This window comes from Schistocerca serialis, chromosome 2 (assembly GCF_023864345.2).
Source record: "Schistocerca serialis cubense isolate TAMUIC-IGC-003099 chromosome 2, iqSchSeri2.2, whole genome shotgun sequence".
Classification (NCBI taxonomy): Eukaryota; Metazoa; Arthropoda; class Insecta; order Orthoptera; family Acrididae; genus Schistocerca; species Schistocerca serialis.
This window is the reverse complement of record NC_064639.1, coordinates 178,116,288-178,134,358: the sequence shown is the minus strand read 5'-3', so window position 1 is coordinate 178,134,358 and position 18,071 is coordinate 178,116,288. Positions and strand designations below refer to the sequence as shown.

General features: G+C 40.8%; 1 protein-coding gene across 1 annotated transcript in view; it reads right to left on the bottom strand.

Moving 5' to 3' along the window:
• LOC126455834 (uncharacterized) overlaps positions 1-5,233 on the bottom strand; it is a 47,993-nt gene extending 42,760 nt beyond the window's left edge. Inside the window, exon 1 of the mRNA XM_050091596.1 lies at positions 5,206-5,233. Coding sequence (XP_049947553.1) covers positions 5,206-5,233 — 28 coding nt within the window. The remainder of the gene's footprint in view (positions 1-5,205) is intronic.
• Between the last annotated feature and the right edge of the window lie 12,838 nt (positions 5,234-18,071).

The window sequence follows — 18,071 nt, the reverse complement described above, 5'->3', positions numbered from 1 at the left end:
CGAAGAAGTGTCAAGCAACCGATTATTCAGGTTAGTGTGTAAAATCTATGAGTGTGGCGATAAACCATGTGACATTTACATATTCAAGAGGATAGAAAGGTCAAGGTAAATAAGAAATCCATCATACAATCTGCGTGTCAACTCGTGTATCTAAGTTAGGAGGTAATAATACACAGAAGAATGAAAAGACACTGAAGATATACACTGAAGCGCCTAGGAAACTGGTATAGGAAAGCGTATGCAAATACAGAGATATGTAAACTGGTAGAATACGGCGCCGCGCTCGGCAACGCCTATAGAAAACCACAAGTGTCTGGCGCAGTTGTTAAATCGATTACTGCTGCTACAGTGGCAGATTATCAAGATTTAAGTGAGTTTGAACGTGTTGTTATAATCAGCGCACGAGTGATGCACACAGCATTCCATTTCAAGAGTGTATCGTGCATGTCAGGAATCGTGTGAAATATCAAATCTCCGACATTGCTGCTCCAGGAACCTGCAAGAACGGAACCAACGACGCCTTAAGAGAATCGTTCAACGTGACAGAAGTGCAACCCTTTCCACAAATTGCTTCAGATTTCAGCGCTGGGCCATCAAAAAGTGTCGGCGTGCGAAACAACGAAACGTCATCGATGTGGGCATTCAGAGCCGAAGGTCCCATCGTGTATCCTTGATGACTTCACGATACAACGCTTTACGCCTCGCCTGGGCCCGTCAGCACCAATTCTCGATTGTTGAAGATTCGAAACATGGTGCCTGATCGGACAAGTCTCGTTGCAAATTGTATCGAGCCCCATGATGTACGTGTACGGGTATGGAGACAACCTTGTCAGTCCATGGACCCTGCGTGTCAGCAGGGGCTGTTCAAGCTGGTGGACGCTCTGTAAAGGTGTGGGGCTTGTGCAGTTGGAGTGATATGGTACCCCTGACACGTCTAGATACGACTCTGACAGGTGACACGTACGTAAGCATCCTGTCTGATCAACTGCATCCATTCATGTGCATTCCGACGGAATGCGGCAATTCCAGCAGGACAATGCAACAACCCACACGTCCAGAAGTGCAACAGAATGGTTCTGGGAAACTCTTTTAGGTAAAAACACCTCCACTGGCCACCAAACTCCCCAGACACGAACATTATTGAACATATAAAGGACGCATTGCAATGTACTGTTCAGAAGAGATCTCCACCCCTTCGTACTCTTACGGATTCATGACAGTGTTACTAGGTTCATGGTGTTAATTCCCTCCACCACTACTTTAGACGCTAGTCGAGTCCACGCCACGTCGTGTTGCGGCACTTCTACGTGCTCGCGGCAGCCCTACACGATATTAGGAGGGTGTAGCAATTTCTTTGGCTCTTCAGTGTATTAGGTGGTGTTCTGTTTGGTTTACGAAATTTAATGAAACTAGACAGACAGTTTTGACATTACGCTAATCTCTTCATCCCATGGGATTTCTGCAGCTATCATCGCATCCCGCATACATGTCGCCATCAGTTTCTATCTTCCCATGGTTCTTCGTCTCCCATTTCTGTGTTTCTCATGCCCGCCTTTATCCCATTTAACCAGGAAACCTTCGGTCTTCCTCTTCTGCTTCTTTCCGGAGGACAATTGGTCAAGATATACTTTGGCCACCTGTATCTGTCATTCACACAGAACGTCCACATCGGAAGGACTGTCACTATTCTTTTTTGATCAGTAATGCTTTCTTGGGTCTGAGCCACTCCTTAATAATTGTATATCCTCGCCCGGGTATTCTACACAATCTCCTGAGAGTGTCCCTTTCTACAACTCGCATTGGTTATAATTTTTTTCGGTAATCTCTAAGTACTTACATCTAACGGTGGTTAAAGCCTCTACGATACTTCTACAGAGCATCTTCTTCTTTACTTTCCAGCTTTTCTTAGAAGACTAAGATCTTTAGCTTTGGGATTGCAGCTTACCTATGGGCTACTCGTTTCTGTATTTCACAATTAGTTGTACCGCCTTTCGATAGGATGCTACCCACGTATTAAATTTTTTCATGCTTTGATGTGGTGACCATTGACTACTATGCTTCCTACCTTCTCGCCACCGCGTAAGTATTCAGTATTTTGAAAACTGACTTTCAATCCCCATTTATCATACCCTTCCAATAATATGCTCAGCACAAAGCAGGTATCGCCCTTTTCATTGGCCACCTAATCAACTACGAAAAAAAAAGTGTAAAAACATTGATACTTTGTTATCTGAATGACCATTTCTGTACATATGCTATTCCGCAAGGCGGTCTGTGCATTTTGGATAATATTTTGAACAATGTAGCAGACAAGCAGCATCCTACTGTTAATCGTTTATAATTTTGAAAGGCTGCGACGAAATTTTGTTCTCGTTTGATTACACATTGTTCAAACTTGCATAGATTACCAGAAGGTAGGAGCCGAGGTACTGGCAGAAGTAAAGTTGTGAGGCCGGGGTGTGAGTCGTGCTTGGGTAGCTCAATTGGTATAGCACCTGCCCTCGAAAGGCAAAGGTCCCGAGTTCGAGTCTAGGTCCGGCACACAGTTTTAATCTGCCAGGAAGTTTCTTTGTATAGAATAAATATAATTCGAATGTAGGTCTTTTCAAGCTCGCCCCCTTCCCCCTCAGAGCTTCAAGTAGTTTCTTCATCGGCACTGTGTGGCACCTTTCTCAAGATTTATGATTAATTGCCCACTCAGATTCCCTTCCTGTCTCTTGCCTTTAGTCTTGTAAAAGTGAAAATGTTGTTATTGGAAAATCAATCTTTCCGGAATCAACTTCCCTCTGCAGCGTCCATCAACAGCCTCTCTGTTCCCATAACTTCAGTTTCTTCATCAGCACTGTGTCATACGACTTCTCGAGATGTGTGTATAAATGGCTACTCAAATATCTTTCATTAGTCTTCTTAACGTGAAAATGTAATTACTACATGAAGAACTCCCGAACCCACTTCGCTCTTCAACGCCCATCAACGTACCCTCTTACCTGGTTTTAGGAACCGTTTCACATGCCTTCTTGACACCTTTCTTATAAACTGGACATAGATATTCCATATTACATTCCTTGAGCATTTCTTCTCCCTGCAACATTCACGAATTAAACTACTTACTCTGACAATCCCGTAACGCAATTGGGCCATACTTCACTAATCCTGTTCGTATGTTTTCTTGTGCATGAGGTTTTCCACTTTCCATTTCCTTCACAGATCTTCCAACTTCTAATATACAGTGTCTCCACTTCGCACAGATAATTTATGCTCGAAATCCAGCTGTACCTCCTTGTATCTAGTTCTCTCATGCGCAAGCAGTGTCTTGAAATGATGACTAAGGTATGAGCGTCCGCCGCTTGTGCTAATAAATCAGAGCGCGTTACCAAGCCGTCGCCCCTCCCCCCCCTCCCCCCTCTCCCCTCCCCTCTCCCCCCACACACACTCTCCGAGCTCTTAACACCATTTTATAGTGACGGTACCTCGGGAAACTACGCAGATAAATTGGTGGTAGCCTCTCTAATAGAGATATTGAAATATGCCAAATGGTTTAGAAGCACCGTGTATTTCGTGAGAAAGTACTTCTTCGAGAAGTTCAGCATTTTTGTAATTTTTTCCAGGGCAGAAACTGCAACTGTCCCTCAGCGCCTTACCTATGAACTTACTGGAATTGCTCGGACAATTTTGATCATTGACATCTCTGGAGAAGTTTGCAGGCAGTCGTTTTCGAGCTCTCGATTCGTGAATCTAACTGGAAGAAACCTTAAAATATGGCCCAATAAAAGGTATTCTCTGCGAGGCAGTTCTCACAGATACAAATTATTATTATTGTTTTGTTTATTCGACTTTGGATACACATTTTTCAGTCATAGATACCTACAAGAAGAGTACTAGTCTACACACGGAATTTCCAAACCTTTAATACCCATTACAGTTTATTATCGACTTTGAAGTCCCGATATTTGCATCATATAAAAATTCGTTTATGATGCTATAAGTTTTTATAGTGGTTTTATATAGCAGAGACTTTTCTGACATTGATTGCGGTACTGTATTATTGATGAGAGACGTTCGAAACGTGCTCTTCGCTTCCTGATATTTTGGGCACTGTGGTAAGGTATGGTTGTATCTCCCCGAGTGGTACCACTACAGTCGCAGGCAGGGGTTTAGTTCATATGCAGTCGATATAAGAGATCTGGTAATGTCCTAACGTCCAGTTCCGTTCTACTTAATGTAGACGTCGCTAGTCGCGGTCCATTAACTGTCTCAAACCTAGGTCTTTTCGGAATTAATGGTTGTATTCCACCTAGTCCCACCTTTTGTGTAGAGAGTTCTGCATCTATTTGTATTGCCAGGTGTTGAGCGCTCTTTGTGGAAGAGTTGTCGAAATTCCATGTCGAGAATCCTGTTATTTCTAGTGGCGTCCCGTGCCTTGCAGCCTCGTCGCAAATTCATCTTATTTTCACCCGAGTAAATGTAATTTGCTTCAGCCTTCATAGACATTCGAAGTACCCAAAACGAATACAGAGTACACAATACTTCGTGATTTTTGAGACTTTTATAGAAGATATCGCTTGTAGCACACAGATTATCAGACTCTGTGTGCTACAAGCGATATCTTCTATATTATCAATCACAAAAGTTGAATATTTATGATTCATGCGGCAATGCATCGCCTTTAAGGCTGCAAAGCCTCATCCAGTAAGAGGTATTTATTGATAACTTAAATTTTTGCTTGATTTGCAGTTGTGGACTGAATATACCACATTCTATTTTGTTTCCCTAAGCTCTGTTGAACCGTCCCTGTATTTGTAGGTTTTCTATTTCCTATTTACTCCAATTGTCTTTGCAATGGCGTGTACGTCTCCAAGAAATCATATCTTCTTTCTATCGTTTGGAGTGAAGTGTGATCCCTGAGAATGAAATAGTCGTATTGGTAGATCGGCCACTGTATGTTCGAGGCATTATCTCTGCAGACACTTGCCAAATAATTATATGTCGAAGAGATATCATACACCTTTCCCCCAATCTCCTGGGGAGGGGGGGAGGGGGGGGGGGAGGCACAAACATAGAAACCGATGTACTGGATTTTGTAATCATAATGTTAATGTTACCCTACCAATAGCCGTTCCATGAGCTTTTTCCTGCTTATATGAAGGGGAAAATTAAGAATTAATTTACATTCACAGATATCTTACTTCGCAGACGATATCATACGGCATTTTTCCTTCTTCATTTCATTCATGGTCGCCTTACAACAATGTTATACCATAGTATCCTGTATCGTCACATTCTCAGTATTCAATCTCCGTCTTGCGTTCCGCTTGTGATAAATCAACAAAAACTTTTGCCTAGTACCGTGAAATCAGATCTGACCTCTTTCTCCACTCATACTACAGAATAACAACACAAATCGTTATGTATTTGAGCGGATCTTTATCAAGTTACGCAACCAAACATATTTCCTGTAACATTGGGACCACACATGGCTTTGTCGAATAATACATGTAGGGAAATTGATGGTAAAACAAAGAGAGGATAGAGCTTGATACAAATGTTCCTCATTTCCACTTATCTGGATTTTCGGAAGTGTTAATATTGTTATTCTGTTTCCATGGTATTTCGACCACATTCTTTGTTGTCCTTCGTGTGATGTCTAGCTCATATTTCGTTGCTTGACTTTTGGCAAGTGAATTGTCCTTGAGTCGGGCAAATATTTAAAAAACACGCACAGAAATTTACACGATGTAATCAAACTGAGTGCCAGACCGCACGCTTTAAGTACACTACAGCCCCTATGCCCGTTAACTAAATTATCCGCTGTTCCAATTAAGATTGCCTCCTTTATTACACTGTCCCAGAAGCTCTTCGCCTGCACCACGATGCTGGTTGCTTCGTACTTCCTTTCGTGCTCACAGCAGAGCCAGCGTTCGACTACAGTTGATTAAATTGGCTGCTTGCGCCGGGTATAAGGCTTCTGCTCTTTACACTCTTGCTCAACAGTTCAGAGTTCGCTGTTCACCGCACTGTCTCTAACGTCGAAGTCAAATAGTTACTGTATCACATTAATTTTCGAACAACCAACAACCAAAACGATCTAACTAAGAAAGGTTTTCGATCATAAGTCAACAGATTTTTATCTCATTTCTATCCTTGACTGTTGCAGAGGGTGACTAATTAATGTTCTGGCTGTACCTCAGTAACAACGTGTAGAGGATGAGTAACAACATTCGTATGGTATTCGAATTCACTGTCACAAGCTCAGAAGCTTGGATATTATAACTGATAAGATTAATACAATGAGCAATGGAATTCAGTCTGAAGATTGGCTTTGTGCAGCGCAAGTCTCTTCCTCTCTGCATCAAAACTGCAACCTATGTTCATTTCTGTAACTGAATCCTGGTCGTCTTCTACAATTCCTAAAACGTACACTTCGCACCATTACTTAACAAACGATTTATTGATGCCTCAGAGTGTGTCAGTCCCTTCTTTCAGTCAGTTTGTGCCATTAACGTCCAGTATTTTTCTTCAGTACTACAACTCAAATGTTTCTGTTGTCTTCCTGTCCTTAAGGTTTGCAATCCACGTTTCACTTCCGCACAATACCTTCAGAAGGCACTTCCTAACACGTAAATCTCTACATCGGATATCATGAGTTATTTTGCTACTGAAATAGACAAAACTCATTCGCTACTTCTAATTTCACATTTCTTCATCTGATTCCCTCAGCATCAGCAACGCTCAAATGTTCTGTTTCTTCTTGCTGAACTTCAGTCCTCTTTCCCAATTTCTGCTTGCTTTACGTCACAGCTTGCTCAATGCATAGTTCGAATAGCACAAACCTATCTCACTCCTTTCTCAATTACTGCTTCCCTTGTCCTTCGACTCTTATATCCGTAGCCAGGTTTCTATACTTATTGTAAAAAACATTTCGGACTCTATACGAGTAATCCGCTAACCTCGTAATTTCAACAAGTGTAATCCAGACAATAATGCCAAAACTTTTCTAACTCATTATGTGCTAAATGTAGGTGGCCCTTTCTGTAACCTGTCTTCTAAGATGACTTGTAGGTCAGAATTATCTGACATGTCCCATATTTCTCTCAACCAAAAAAGATCTTCCCTGAGGTCGCTTTCTGCCAATTTTTCTTGTCTTCTGTAAATAATTTGTATCAGTGCTTTGACTTATTAAAGTGATCGTTCTATAGAAATCACAGCTACCAGCACCTGCCTTGTTTCCAATTGTAATTATTACATTCCTTTTGAAATAAGAAAGTCCTTCGCCTGTCTCAAATATGGGTCACATCACACATGTCTCTCCCAAAGATCTAGAGAATTCTGGGGGAACGCCCACTGTCCCTGTTTTTTCAAACAGGTCTTTCAGTTTTCTGTCTAATTCTTCTTGTAATATCACATCTCCTATCTTATCTTCAACTACTCTCTCTTCGGTTTCTGCAATACCGTCTTCAAGCATTTTTCTCTTCTGTAGTAGGTTCTACACAGGGTGTCCCACGACGAATGGTCAACATTTAGAGATATGACAGGAACTATCATTCGAAGCAAAAACGTCTAGCAAACATGGCCTCTAAAGTGCATACCGTAAGAGCTATGAGCACTTTCTCATGTTTGCTAATGTGACACATGTAATTCTATAGAAGAAATGCTTATAGCTCTTAAAGTAAGCATTTTAGAGCCCATATTCACTTGACTATTTTTTCTTGTATCCATCTATACTGTCTCCACCCATAGTATGAAAACCAAAGGGTTTACAATACACGAGTTTGTTTCTCAATACAGGAGATGGAAAAGTGCTCATAGCACTTAAGTTTTGCAGTTTAGAGCGAATGTCTACTTCCAATGATCATTCGTGTGATATCCCTGAATTCTGACGTTTCCCGCTGATACTCCCTACACCTACCAGTCTTCCTTTCCTTGATGAGACATGGATTAGTGCCTCGCCTCGGAATACTTTAAGAGGGCCTCTCTTTTACCCAAACCCGTCTTTAATTTTGCTGTAGGCTGGATCTATTTCTTCCTAGTCATGCATGCTATTTAACTGCTTCGCGTTTCTCGTTCAGCCATTGGCGCTTTACCATTTTGCATTTTCTGTCGAATGCAATTTTAGACGTCTGTACTCCATTTCGTCTGCTTTATTTGCTGCATTTTCCTTTATTTTTTTAAAATTAGATTCAGTATCTCATGTGTTAATAGATTTCTGATAGTCCTTGTCTTTTTGCCCTTTTATTGTCTGCTGCATTCGCTATTCCTGCTCTCGATGCTACTCATTAGTCTCTTGTTGCACTCTTATATTACCCATTTTCAGTCAGTTGTTGCCAAATATTCCCCTGAAGCTCTCTACAGACAGTGAGTCATTCAATTTGTATGACACCCATCTTCTCAATTTCCTACCCTTCCTGAAATTCAGCAGTTTTAATATGCAGTTTATAACCAACGACTTAGGGTCAGCGCCCTTGTCTATCGCTGGAATGATTTTGCTGTTTAAAATTCGGATTCGGGATATCTGTGTTACCAGTATACACCCTAGCTATAAATTTCGGTGTTTCCACGTCTCCTCCACGCACAAATATACTTTCATGATTGTTAAACCAAGATTTGCTAAAAAGTTTCGAAATAATAAATGATAAATAAACAAAGTTAAAAATACAATAATTGGTTAACACTAATAAAGTAAACTATTTCTATAGATTATCATCCTTTTGCTTAGAAACATCAGTGGTCTAAAGCAAATCAGTAGTTGGCTGTATGTTAACTGATGATAAAATGGTGAGAAACTTTACAGATAACTAGGCTGTATCCTTATATAAAAACGAATGGAAGTTAGTATTAAACGTCAGGTACTGAAGGAGTGAAAATAGTAGAAAACAAAGAAAGGTGAAGAAAAGTACAAAAATCGGAAGAAAGAAAAATACAAACTTCCGCAGGGTTAAGTGTAAACTGTGGAATGAGAATGGAGGAGTTTTAAGAGCAGGCTGGGTTAAGCGTCAGAGGAGGGGTGTGGAAAAACCGGTAAATTTTAGGGGTATAAGGAGAAAATTTGGTTATAAGCATTTTTGGGGACGAATAAGGCGTTCAGAGTAAGGTTTCAACAAACGACATCTGAAGTAAGGGAAGAAGATAAAGTGAGATACAAGGAGGTGCAAGAAGTTGTTGTAAAGGAAAATGGAGAGTGAATGGAAAAATTGGACCACAGTGAAGAAACAGGGTTGTAAGGAAAATCACCAAAAAGAAAACTGTACAGAATGATAATAAAATGATGAAGAAGAACGATGTAGAATTTCCAGAATTCGGATGGAGCAGTGGAGGAATAGGTATAGAGGATGTAGATGATGAACCGGAAACTAAAAGCATCTAATATTCTTATAATCTGAAGAGACGCTGTTGATCGTGAAAGGAGGAAGGACACTGCACTTAAATGAAGTATGTACGGAAATGATCAGATCAGAAAAAAAATATGGGGAGTCAGTTTTTAAATTACAGCTACGAAGATCTCTTCTTCTCTATTCTTCTTCTTAGGCCTATCCTGCGTCTCTAAGGTATTGGCTTTGTTATATGGACTCTGGCAATGTTAATGTCAGTTGGTGCCCAGATGCCCTTCCTAATGCCACCACTGCCACAGGGAAGGAATCTATGAATCCCATCTGTCTGCATCTACAGTAAATCTCACATAGTGCTACATTTCAGATAGCGAAGTATAAAATGGAGGGCAAGAGACCGAGGGGAAGGCAAAAGGACTGAAGGCTAAAAGGAGTAGAAGAAAGCATTCGAAAGACAGGAGAAGACTGGAGTAACTTTTCGGCCGTAGTCTACGCTTTCGTCTCTGGGGAGTTTACAACAGCTTTCTTTAGTGTTTCATTGAGATTAGTCTTTGGTGTAATCGAGAGTGTTACTTAGAGCCACGTAAAAAAACGTACTGCTGAAACCGGTGAGACGTTAATTAGCAAACAAGAGAATGCTGGAGCGGCAGGTGGCTGGCATTGAAAATTGGGTTGCGAGAAACTTGTAATAATATAATAATATCAAGTAGTGTTTTAAAATTACGAGCCCACTGTAACACAAGCATCTGTGAATGTACACAAATTTGTACGAAGGTAAAAGAAAAGCAGCAATAATGGAACGGGATCTTGCAGCCAGTCGAGTAATGGGACACTTCTGAGATGGAGGCAATGGAGACGAAGGCCAGAACTCAATTGGTAGCGACGTCCACGCCGATTACATATAGTAATCGAAGTGAGGGACTTTCAACGGTGAGGAATTTCATGTTCAAATATTTGAAGTTAGGCAAAGAGTCTTAATCAGTGTTCGAGTGGTACAGTAGTACTGCGTTTTGCGTAATTTGTGAATGTATTGCGAATTATCAAGGAGAATGACTGCCATCAGCACAGGATGCAATTTACGGTGAAGGTGTTGTACAAACTAGCACACCCGCCTATCAACAAAAGTCATCAATTATTCTTATATGAGGAAGATAAAAGGTCTTGTAACAGTGAAACAGACGGTGCACAGTCAGTGGCAAGAACTGTACAAAGTAGTGATACCAGCAGAGCTTGTCAGAAGGTATTTCTCTATTGTTCCACTCGTCATCTAGTGCTGGACAGTTAGCATGTACTCATTAACGGGCACTGAATTCAGGAATTAAAGAAGCAAGAGTTTATGAAATCGTGCTAGACATGTCCATCAAAACACTTAGTTAATTTGTCACTGCACCTGCTAGCTTACACTTGGCAACACATAAAAATAATCAAAAGTCACCAGTCACCTTATATTGAACCAGAGGAGTGACAGAGAAGTGGTGGGAAGGCTGGAAAAGACTGAGAGACATGCGTTGCAACCTGACGTGCCAGTGGCGAGAAGCTCTACAACATGATGATAACGGTGGAGGCGATGATTTCGCTGAGAAAACGTGGAACACAGCAGAAACTTACGCCTCACAATACAGCTAAGAGAAGTTTCGTCCTTGCGAATGACTGTTTTATTTGTTCCCACCAAACCTTGTTTCGCCTGTCATTCCCAGACATCATCAGTGGTATATAATAGAAAGAAAATTAACTATACATGCTTTTTTAGGAGATGCCACAGTGGTAACACCGGTTCCCGTCAGATCCCAGATGTTCAGCGCTGTCGGGATGGGCTATCACTTGGATTGGTGACCATCCGGTCTGCCGAGCGCTGTTGGCAAGCGGGGTGCTCTCAGCCATTGCGAGGCAAACTGAGGAGCTACTTGATTGAGAAGTAGTGGTTCCGGTCTCGACAACTGACATACGGCCGGAGAGCGGTGTGCTAACCACATGTCCCACCATGTTCCCTTCCCGCGATGCCTGTTGGCTGAGGATGACACGGCGGCCGGTCGGTACCATGTGGGCCTTCCAAGGCCTGTTCGGACGGACTTTAGTTTGTTAGGAGATCCATAGCGATTCTTGACAGTTCCATTAAATTATCTAACTACTTACGAACGTATGCTTGTCTTTCATTTACATTTTTATGTTTTTTTATGTATAGGTGTCTTTTTCTGTAGGTGCTATGTGCCCGTAGTACAGCTTTCTTAGTGACGTGTCACAGTCAAACATTTCAGTGAACATCACCTACCTTGTTGCACGGTGAACATGACCTTGCTCGTAGCGATTATGGGAGCCTTGGAGGATGAAAATGGATTGGGTAGCTGGGGTTGGAATGTACAGACATGGTTCTGGTGGGCACTCAATAAAAGAAAGCAAATGCTGACGCTACAGGAAGAAGTGTAAAAAAATATAATGAAGGGGTAAGGCGCCCTATTTTTAAACAAGCAGTGAATTAAGAGTGCGAATTGCGTTGGTTAATTTGAGGGAAGGAGAAATTCGTACTCTATAATCATCGTCATATTTCAGAATGCGGGTATCCACATCATTGAGAGGCGAATGAAAGGCTAAGGAAGAGTGACCCAGTGGACAGATAATCCCCCAACCTTTCAGTTTCCAGCCACACCCTCTACTGCTAGATCACCACACCGCTTGCGCGTTCTTGAGCACTGCTGCTGTTTCGAGTTACAGGGGCTGTTCACTGGGTGGCACACATAATGCAGACAATTTGTGCAACGTATTTATGAATTATGTAGAACAACCTTCCTAGTGAATTAGCGTTTGTATCAGTCAAGACGGGATCAACATCCCTGCAGCAGTTCCTGGCATTATCCAACATATACAGGTTGATTCACGAAGATTTTCAGATATGTTAGGGGAAGGTGGGGGATTTACACGCATGTGGGAAATCTCATGCAGGCTGATTTACGCAGTTTGAATGGCGCAAGCTGTTCCCAGTTGGTGCTACACCCTGCCAGCAGAAGTAACAACTACTACGCGGCTTATGCCAGCCATTTTCCAGTGGCATTGATGGAGCAGTGAAGTATTGTTTATTTTCGGCGTGTCTCATGAAATTTTGGTAAGCTGTATTTTGCAAGGTAAGTGCTACTATAAGTTGCTTTAATGTAATTCTTGCATATCAGCTACTAACCCTAGATGAAACCTTTAATTTAATTGTAGATTTGTCCTGCTATTTGAATTAAGTATCGAGTTATCTTAGGCTAGTCATCGAACTTACAGTGGGGTAATGCCACGCAGATGTTGAAGTGCGTGGTATTCCCCCTTGCAGGTTATATTTTCAATGCTAATGAGGTATTTTTTAAAAAAAATTCAGATGGGTAGATATTATAAAAGAAAAACCCTGAAAGCAAAATGGGGACAAGAGGAACTTTGTAAGGCTCTTGATGCCATCAATTCCGGAAGAAAAATAAGAGAAGTATCAAGAGCTTTCGGGGATTCATGCAGCTACTCTGCGAACGAGAATGAACGTTAAAAATACTGAGGGTCCAAAACTTGGAAGAAACCCAACTGGAAAATGAGATTAGGGATCGTGTTATTACAATGGCCGAGTTGTTCTATGGCATTACATGCATCCAGCTGCGAAAGATTGCATTTTAGTATGCAGAGGCTAACAACATTGCAAACAATTTTGATAAGTCATCTAGGTTAACTGGAAAGGATTGGCTAGCTCTATTTCTAAAAGAAACCCAAGTATTAGCATAAGAAACTCTGAAGCAACTAGCATTAAGAGAATACAGACATTTAATAAAGAAGAAGTTAATGCATATTTTAAAAACTTAGAACATGTCTTTGAAAAATATAAATTTAAAGAGGGGCGAGTGTTCAACGTCGATGAAATGGGTATAAATGCTGTACAAAAGCCTGAGATAATTTTGGCTCGTAAAGGTGTTAAACAAATAGGTGGGGCCACGTCTTGGGAAAGGGGGAAAAACGTGACTGTGATATGTTGTTTCAGTGCTGCTCGTACCTACATCCCCCCCTATGTTTATCTTCCCCAGGAAGAGGATGTCAAATCTCTTAAGTAAAGGTGGACCAGTTGGAGCAATATATGGTTGTTCTGTCAATGGCTGGTCCAATGAGTCATTATTTTTCGAATGGATCCAACATTTTTAGAACAATGTAAAATCAACTATTGATGACCCTGTGTTGCTGATTTTAGATAATCAGAGCATCCACGTTTCACTTGATAATTTTGAATTTTGTAGAAAACATTCTACTTTCATGGTAACCATACCTCCACACACTTCTCACAAGCTCAACCACTAGATGTTACATTCTTTCCTTCTTTGAAATCAGCCGTCAATCGTTAGTGTGACATGTACATAAAGTCACAGGTGTATCAAAAATACACCATATGAGTTAGCAGAACTTTTTAATAAGACATATATTAAGATCGCTACCATGGGCAAAGGGCAGTCAGGGTTTAAGGCATGTGGGATTTGCCCTTCCAATCCAAACAAATTTCAGCATGACGACTTACAAGAATGTGAGATCTTCAGAGATGTTGTCCTTGAAGATGAAGAGGTTCCGAATGCAGCAAATGGAAATGAAGTGGTTGCATCTAAAAACGAGCCACATATCCCCAAAAGGAGTCAAGAACAGATTCCTGGATCTTCAGAAGAAGATGTTCCACTTCTAGTAGGCCTAGAAGAGGTCGCAACAACATCATGTAAAAGTGCATGTGTCAAGCACGTTAGTGTATTTGGCATATCTCCTGTTCCAAAACCAAAACCTAAATCTTGATATGCAGACCATTTGTGATGACGATGAAATGGACGATATTGATCCATTGGCGATTTCAGAAGATGTCTCTTTAGTTTGTGGAGAGTTTGGGGAAGATGGAGAACTATGGTACCGATGTATTTCTTGTAGCAGATGGAGTCAGGAAGAATGTAGTGACTGGAACACTCCAAAAGGTTGCAAGTGTGATCTTTGCTGTATGAGAAAATGAACTCTTTTCACATCAATAAAAATGGGAAAAACGAAAATTATAGGTGTTTGTAGAATTACATTATTTAGTTCTTAAATATGCTGTTTACTATTTGTAGTAACTAATAAGCAAATAAAAATAGCGAGTATTGTACACTTATATGGTTTGTTTGTTTTGTGTGTTATTAGCCAGTACTTTGCGTGTCATTACCCTCAGGGGTGGGGAATACCACGCATTTGCACTCTTTTTTATTTTAATGTTCAAAATTAAGGTACTGTTTATAACTATATACAGGCGATTGGAATATGTGGAGAAATGTCCGTTGCATGGTATGTACTTATTTTCGTAGGTTTTAATTATGAAACGAATGGTTCACATCGATTTTTCCTTAGGTGCGTGTATTTTCCCCACTCTCCCCTAATATATTATTCTACAAGTAAAATTAAAGAAAAAAGTTCATATAAACATGGGTCTGAAAAGTTTAGTTACGCAGTTACAGATAATAAAAGATTTTGCCTGAAATTTAGCAACTTCGCTAATATGAAGCCATCGGAATACTATACGAGGTTAAAGTAAAGCACTATTTCCATTTATGTTGTTGTTATTGATCTGGTGAATTTAATAAAGCATGTCCCGGACGTGTATCTGCAGTAGTTTTCCAGAACATCCAGAGAAGCAAAGGAGTAATTTGGTAAAATTTTTAATTTATTACCTAATTGGCCCAATTTGTTTTCCAAATTCCAGATAATTGTACAAAGTCATCCACAGATCTTGTAGAGAATTTAATTTAGGAAAAGGGTGGTAATGACGTTAACTGAAACTGTATGAATGTGTGAGATAAAATGCTTCTATAAATACCTTAGCACACGTGAATTTATGTTAAACCGGCAAAAACAAATCTCAGTTTTAAGAAAGTTGTACAGTGTACATACCATTTCACAAAACATTCACAATAAATATTCAAAAATGTCTCCACCGAGTTCATTGAATGCGTATGAACAGATAATGCGAGGAAGTAATGCCTCACGTGTATTGATTTTGTCCTCATAAACTATGTCTTTCATACATCGCCATACACAAAAATCCATTGGTGTTAAATCGGGCGATCTGGGTGGCCACAGACTTTAGCACCACGACCAATCCATTTCTTGGGAAAATGTTCATTCAGATGTTTAGTAACGGCGTTGGTGAAATGTGGAGCTGCAACATCATGTTGAGAATACATTCGCAATCTCTTAGCAAGTGGAAAATCTTCGAGCGAGGGGGGGGGGGCATTTCTTCTTGAGTGTGTGCTGATTATCGCACGCCTTCATTTATGCTAAATCGCTGTCAGTAATCATTTTGTACTTTTGCATGTGTCTTCAGATAATATGTGGCTCGTTATGTAAATTATTAATGCCATTTCGAGTAAATTTTGCCTCATCAGTAAATAAAACGTATTTGTGTAACTGCCGATCAGTATTTAACCAGCTGCACAACTCCAAGTGAATGGCAGGATCTCACGGATGTAAATGATGCACTTTTTCTTTATGGTACGGATACAGATTATTGTACGCCATACCTTAGATTGTGAAACGCCTAATCGTTGAGAAATACGTCGTGTACTCGTACCCGGGCTACTTTTAACAGCGTCCATGAAATCCTCGTCATCGTCTTCACGTATCGAGCGCTCGTACTGTTTACGAACGCTAGGTAGGGAACCTGTCCCCCGTAACATTGGAAATACTCCGCTAATGGCTCGTGCACTCGGAATCCTTCGAGTTAGATAACGTACGCGATATTCGTAAACTGTAGCCGCAGCATTACCATCAAATTTGCCATAAGCAAACACTATATCGGCGTATTCCTCTGTCGAAAAAATGAAAGGCATCCGTATTCCATAAATAATCTGGAAACTACAACAGTTACTATGTGGTTTTAATTAAATACTCTGTTGTTACTATGTTCTTTCAGAAAACTAACTCATTTCAAGGTTAGGAAACGACTGAAACAACTCACTAACTGTTGCCAACAATGACATAAACGTTACTACATTCTTAATGGAAAGTAAACAAATTTACTTGTATAATAATCTTTGCTTCTCTGGATGTTCTGGGAAACTACTGCAGATACACGTCTGGGACATGTATTATTAGATTGAAGAGACCAATAAGAAGGAAAGAAATGGAAATCGTGCTCTACTTCAAACTCGTACAGTTTTCCGATTGCTTCATATTCACGAAGTTGCTAAATTTCAGGCAAAATCTTTTACTATCAGTTACTCCGTAACAAAAGATTTGCGGGCCTGTGTTTATATGAACATTTTTCTATAGATTTACTTGTAGAATAACATATTAAAATATTCGCATATCTTCTTGAATCACCCTGTATAGAAGGATGTGAGAAAACGACTTCAATCTATACATGATATTAACGCAGAAGTAACTCTGTTACGTTTTCACAACCAACCCGCTGACCTAAATTCGATGAAATGTAGTATGGAGATAGCTTGAACGATGAGGAAGAACATAGACGAGTTTAAAAAGTGTGGAGTACGAGATACTTATTGATATGAAGAATGTTACGTTAATTAGTGAAAATTATTTACTCTTTGAAAAAGCTAGTTACTCCTTTAATTTAGATGTTTATCATGTTTGTGAAATTGGTTTTTTTGTTGATATGTTTCAAAGTGATAAATCAATGGTTTTACATCTTCAGTGTGTTTTAGTGTGCCTCGCTGCTTCGCCTTCGACGCCGCCAACCTGCAACGCATCTGTACTTAGCAGGTTATCGCCAGCTCGGCGCCTGTATTCAGGCTGGTTTCTGCAGTACCGTCGTGCTCAGCGTCCAGAGGGTCTCCCGGTAACTACCCAGAGGGTGCGGAACATAACAACGGCGGTCGCTACCGACATGCACCTAGTGCTGCCTCCTTCGCAAGTCGATAACCAATAGAAAACTTGTAACCATCTCCCATCCGAGCATTTCTGCGCTGAGCCGGCTAGAGCCAGTTCCGTCTTCGCCAGCCAGCAACTGATGCATCATCAGCGTTTGGACATCGCCACGGATCTGACGTCACCTTCGCCACCCGAACGGCTGCGTTCTTGCGATCTGTGCTCCGAGCCTTGGGCAAGTCGTGCTCCTCGTGGGACAGAATTTAGCATCAGAAACAGCAGACTGTATCCTAAGTTTACTTGTTCAAGTAAACATGGTATAATTACCCCTAATTGTGACCTTGTGGGAGTATTCTGAGTGCGAAACACTTCATATTTAACTCCTACTTCCACAGCACTTTTTGCACGATGTACATGTTGTATAATATATGACTGCTTCAATAGCATTGCGTGTAGATGCAAGTTCCTGCCCAGGCCCTTCTGTACACACTGCTCGGCAGCGATGCTGCACATACCAGTGCATCATATATTGAGGCAGCCTGGGAAGGCGGAGAACGCAATGCACACCATGAGCTATGCTTACCAGAACTGGCAGAGACGTGGGAGCAGCAGATACCGCTGCACGTAGAGTGGGTTACTTCCATTACTTCCTTACCATCACTTATCTTAAAAAAAAAGAAAAAAAACCTGATATTCTAGCAGAGCTGCGGGTAAACGGAATGTTCAGAAGTTTAGTGCCCAAACCACTAAGGAGAGAAAAACTAGTATATTTTGCGAAGCAACCGTATGTCGGAAACCTATACTGCATGAGCACTGATTATGTGTTGATAAGATATGAGTGGAGCAAATAAGACATTGTATCTAACGTTTTTACGCCACATTTTCGTTTAAGATGTGTAGTTTGTTGTA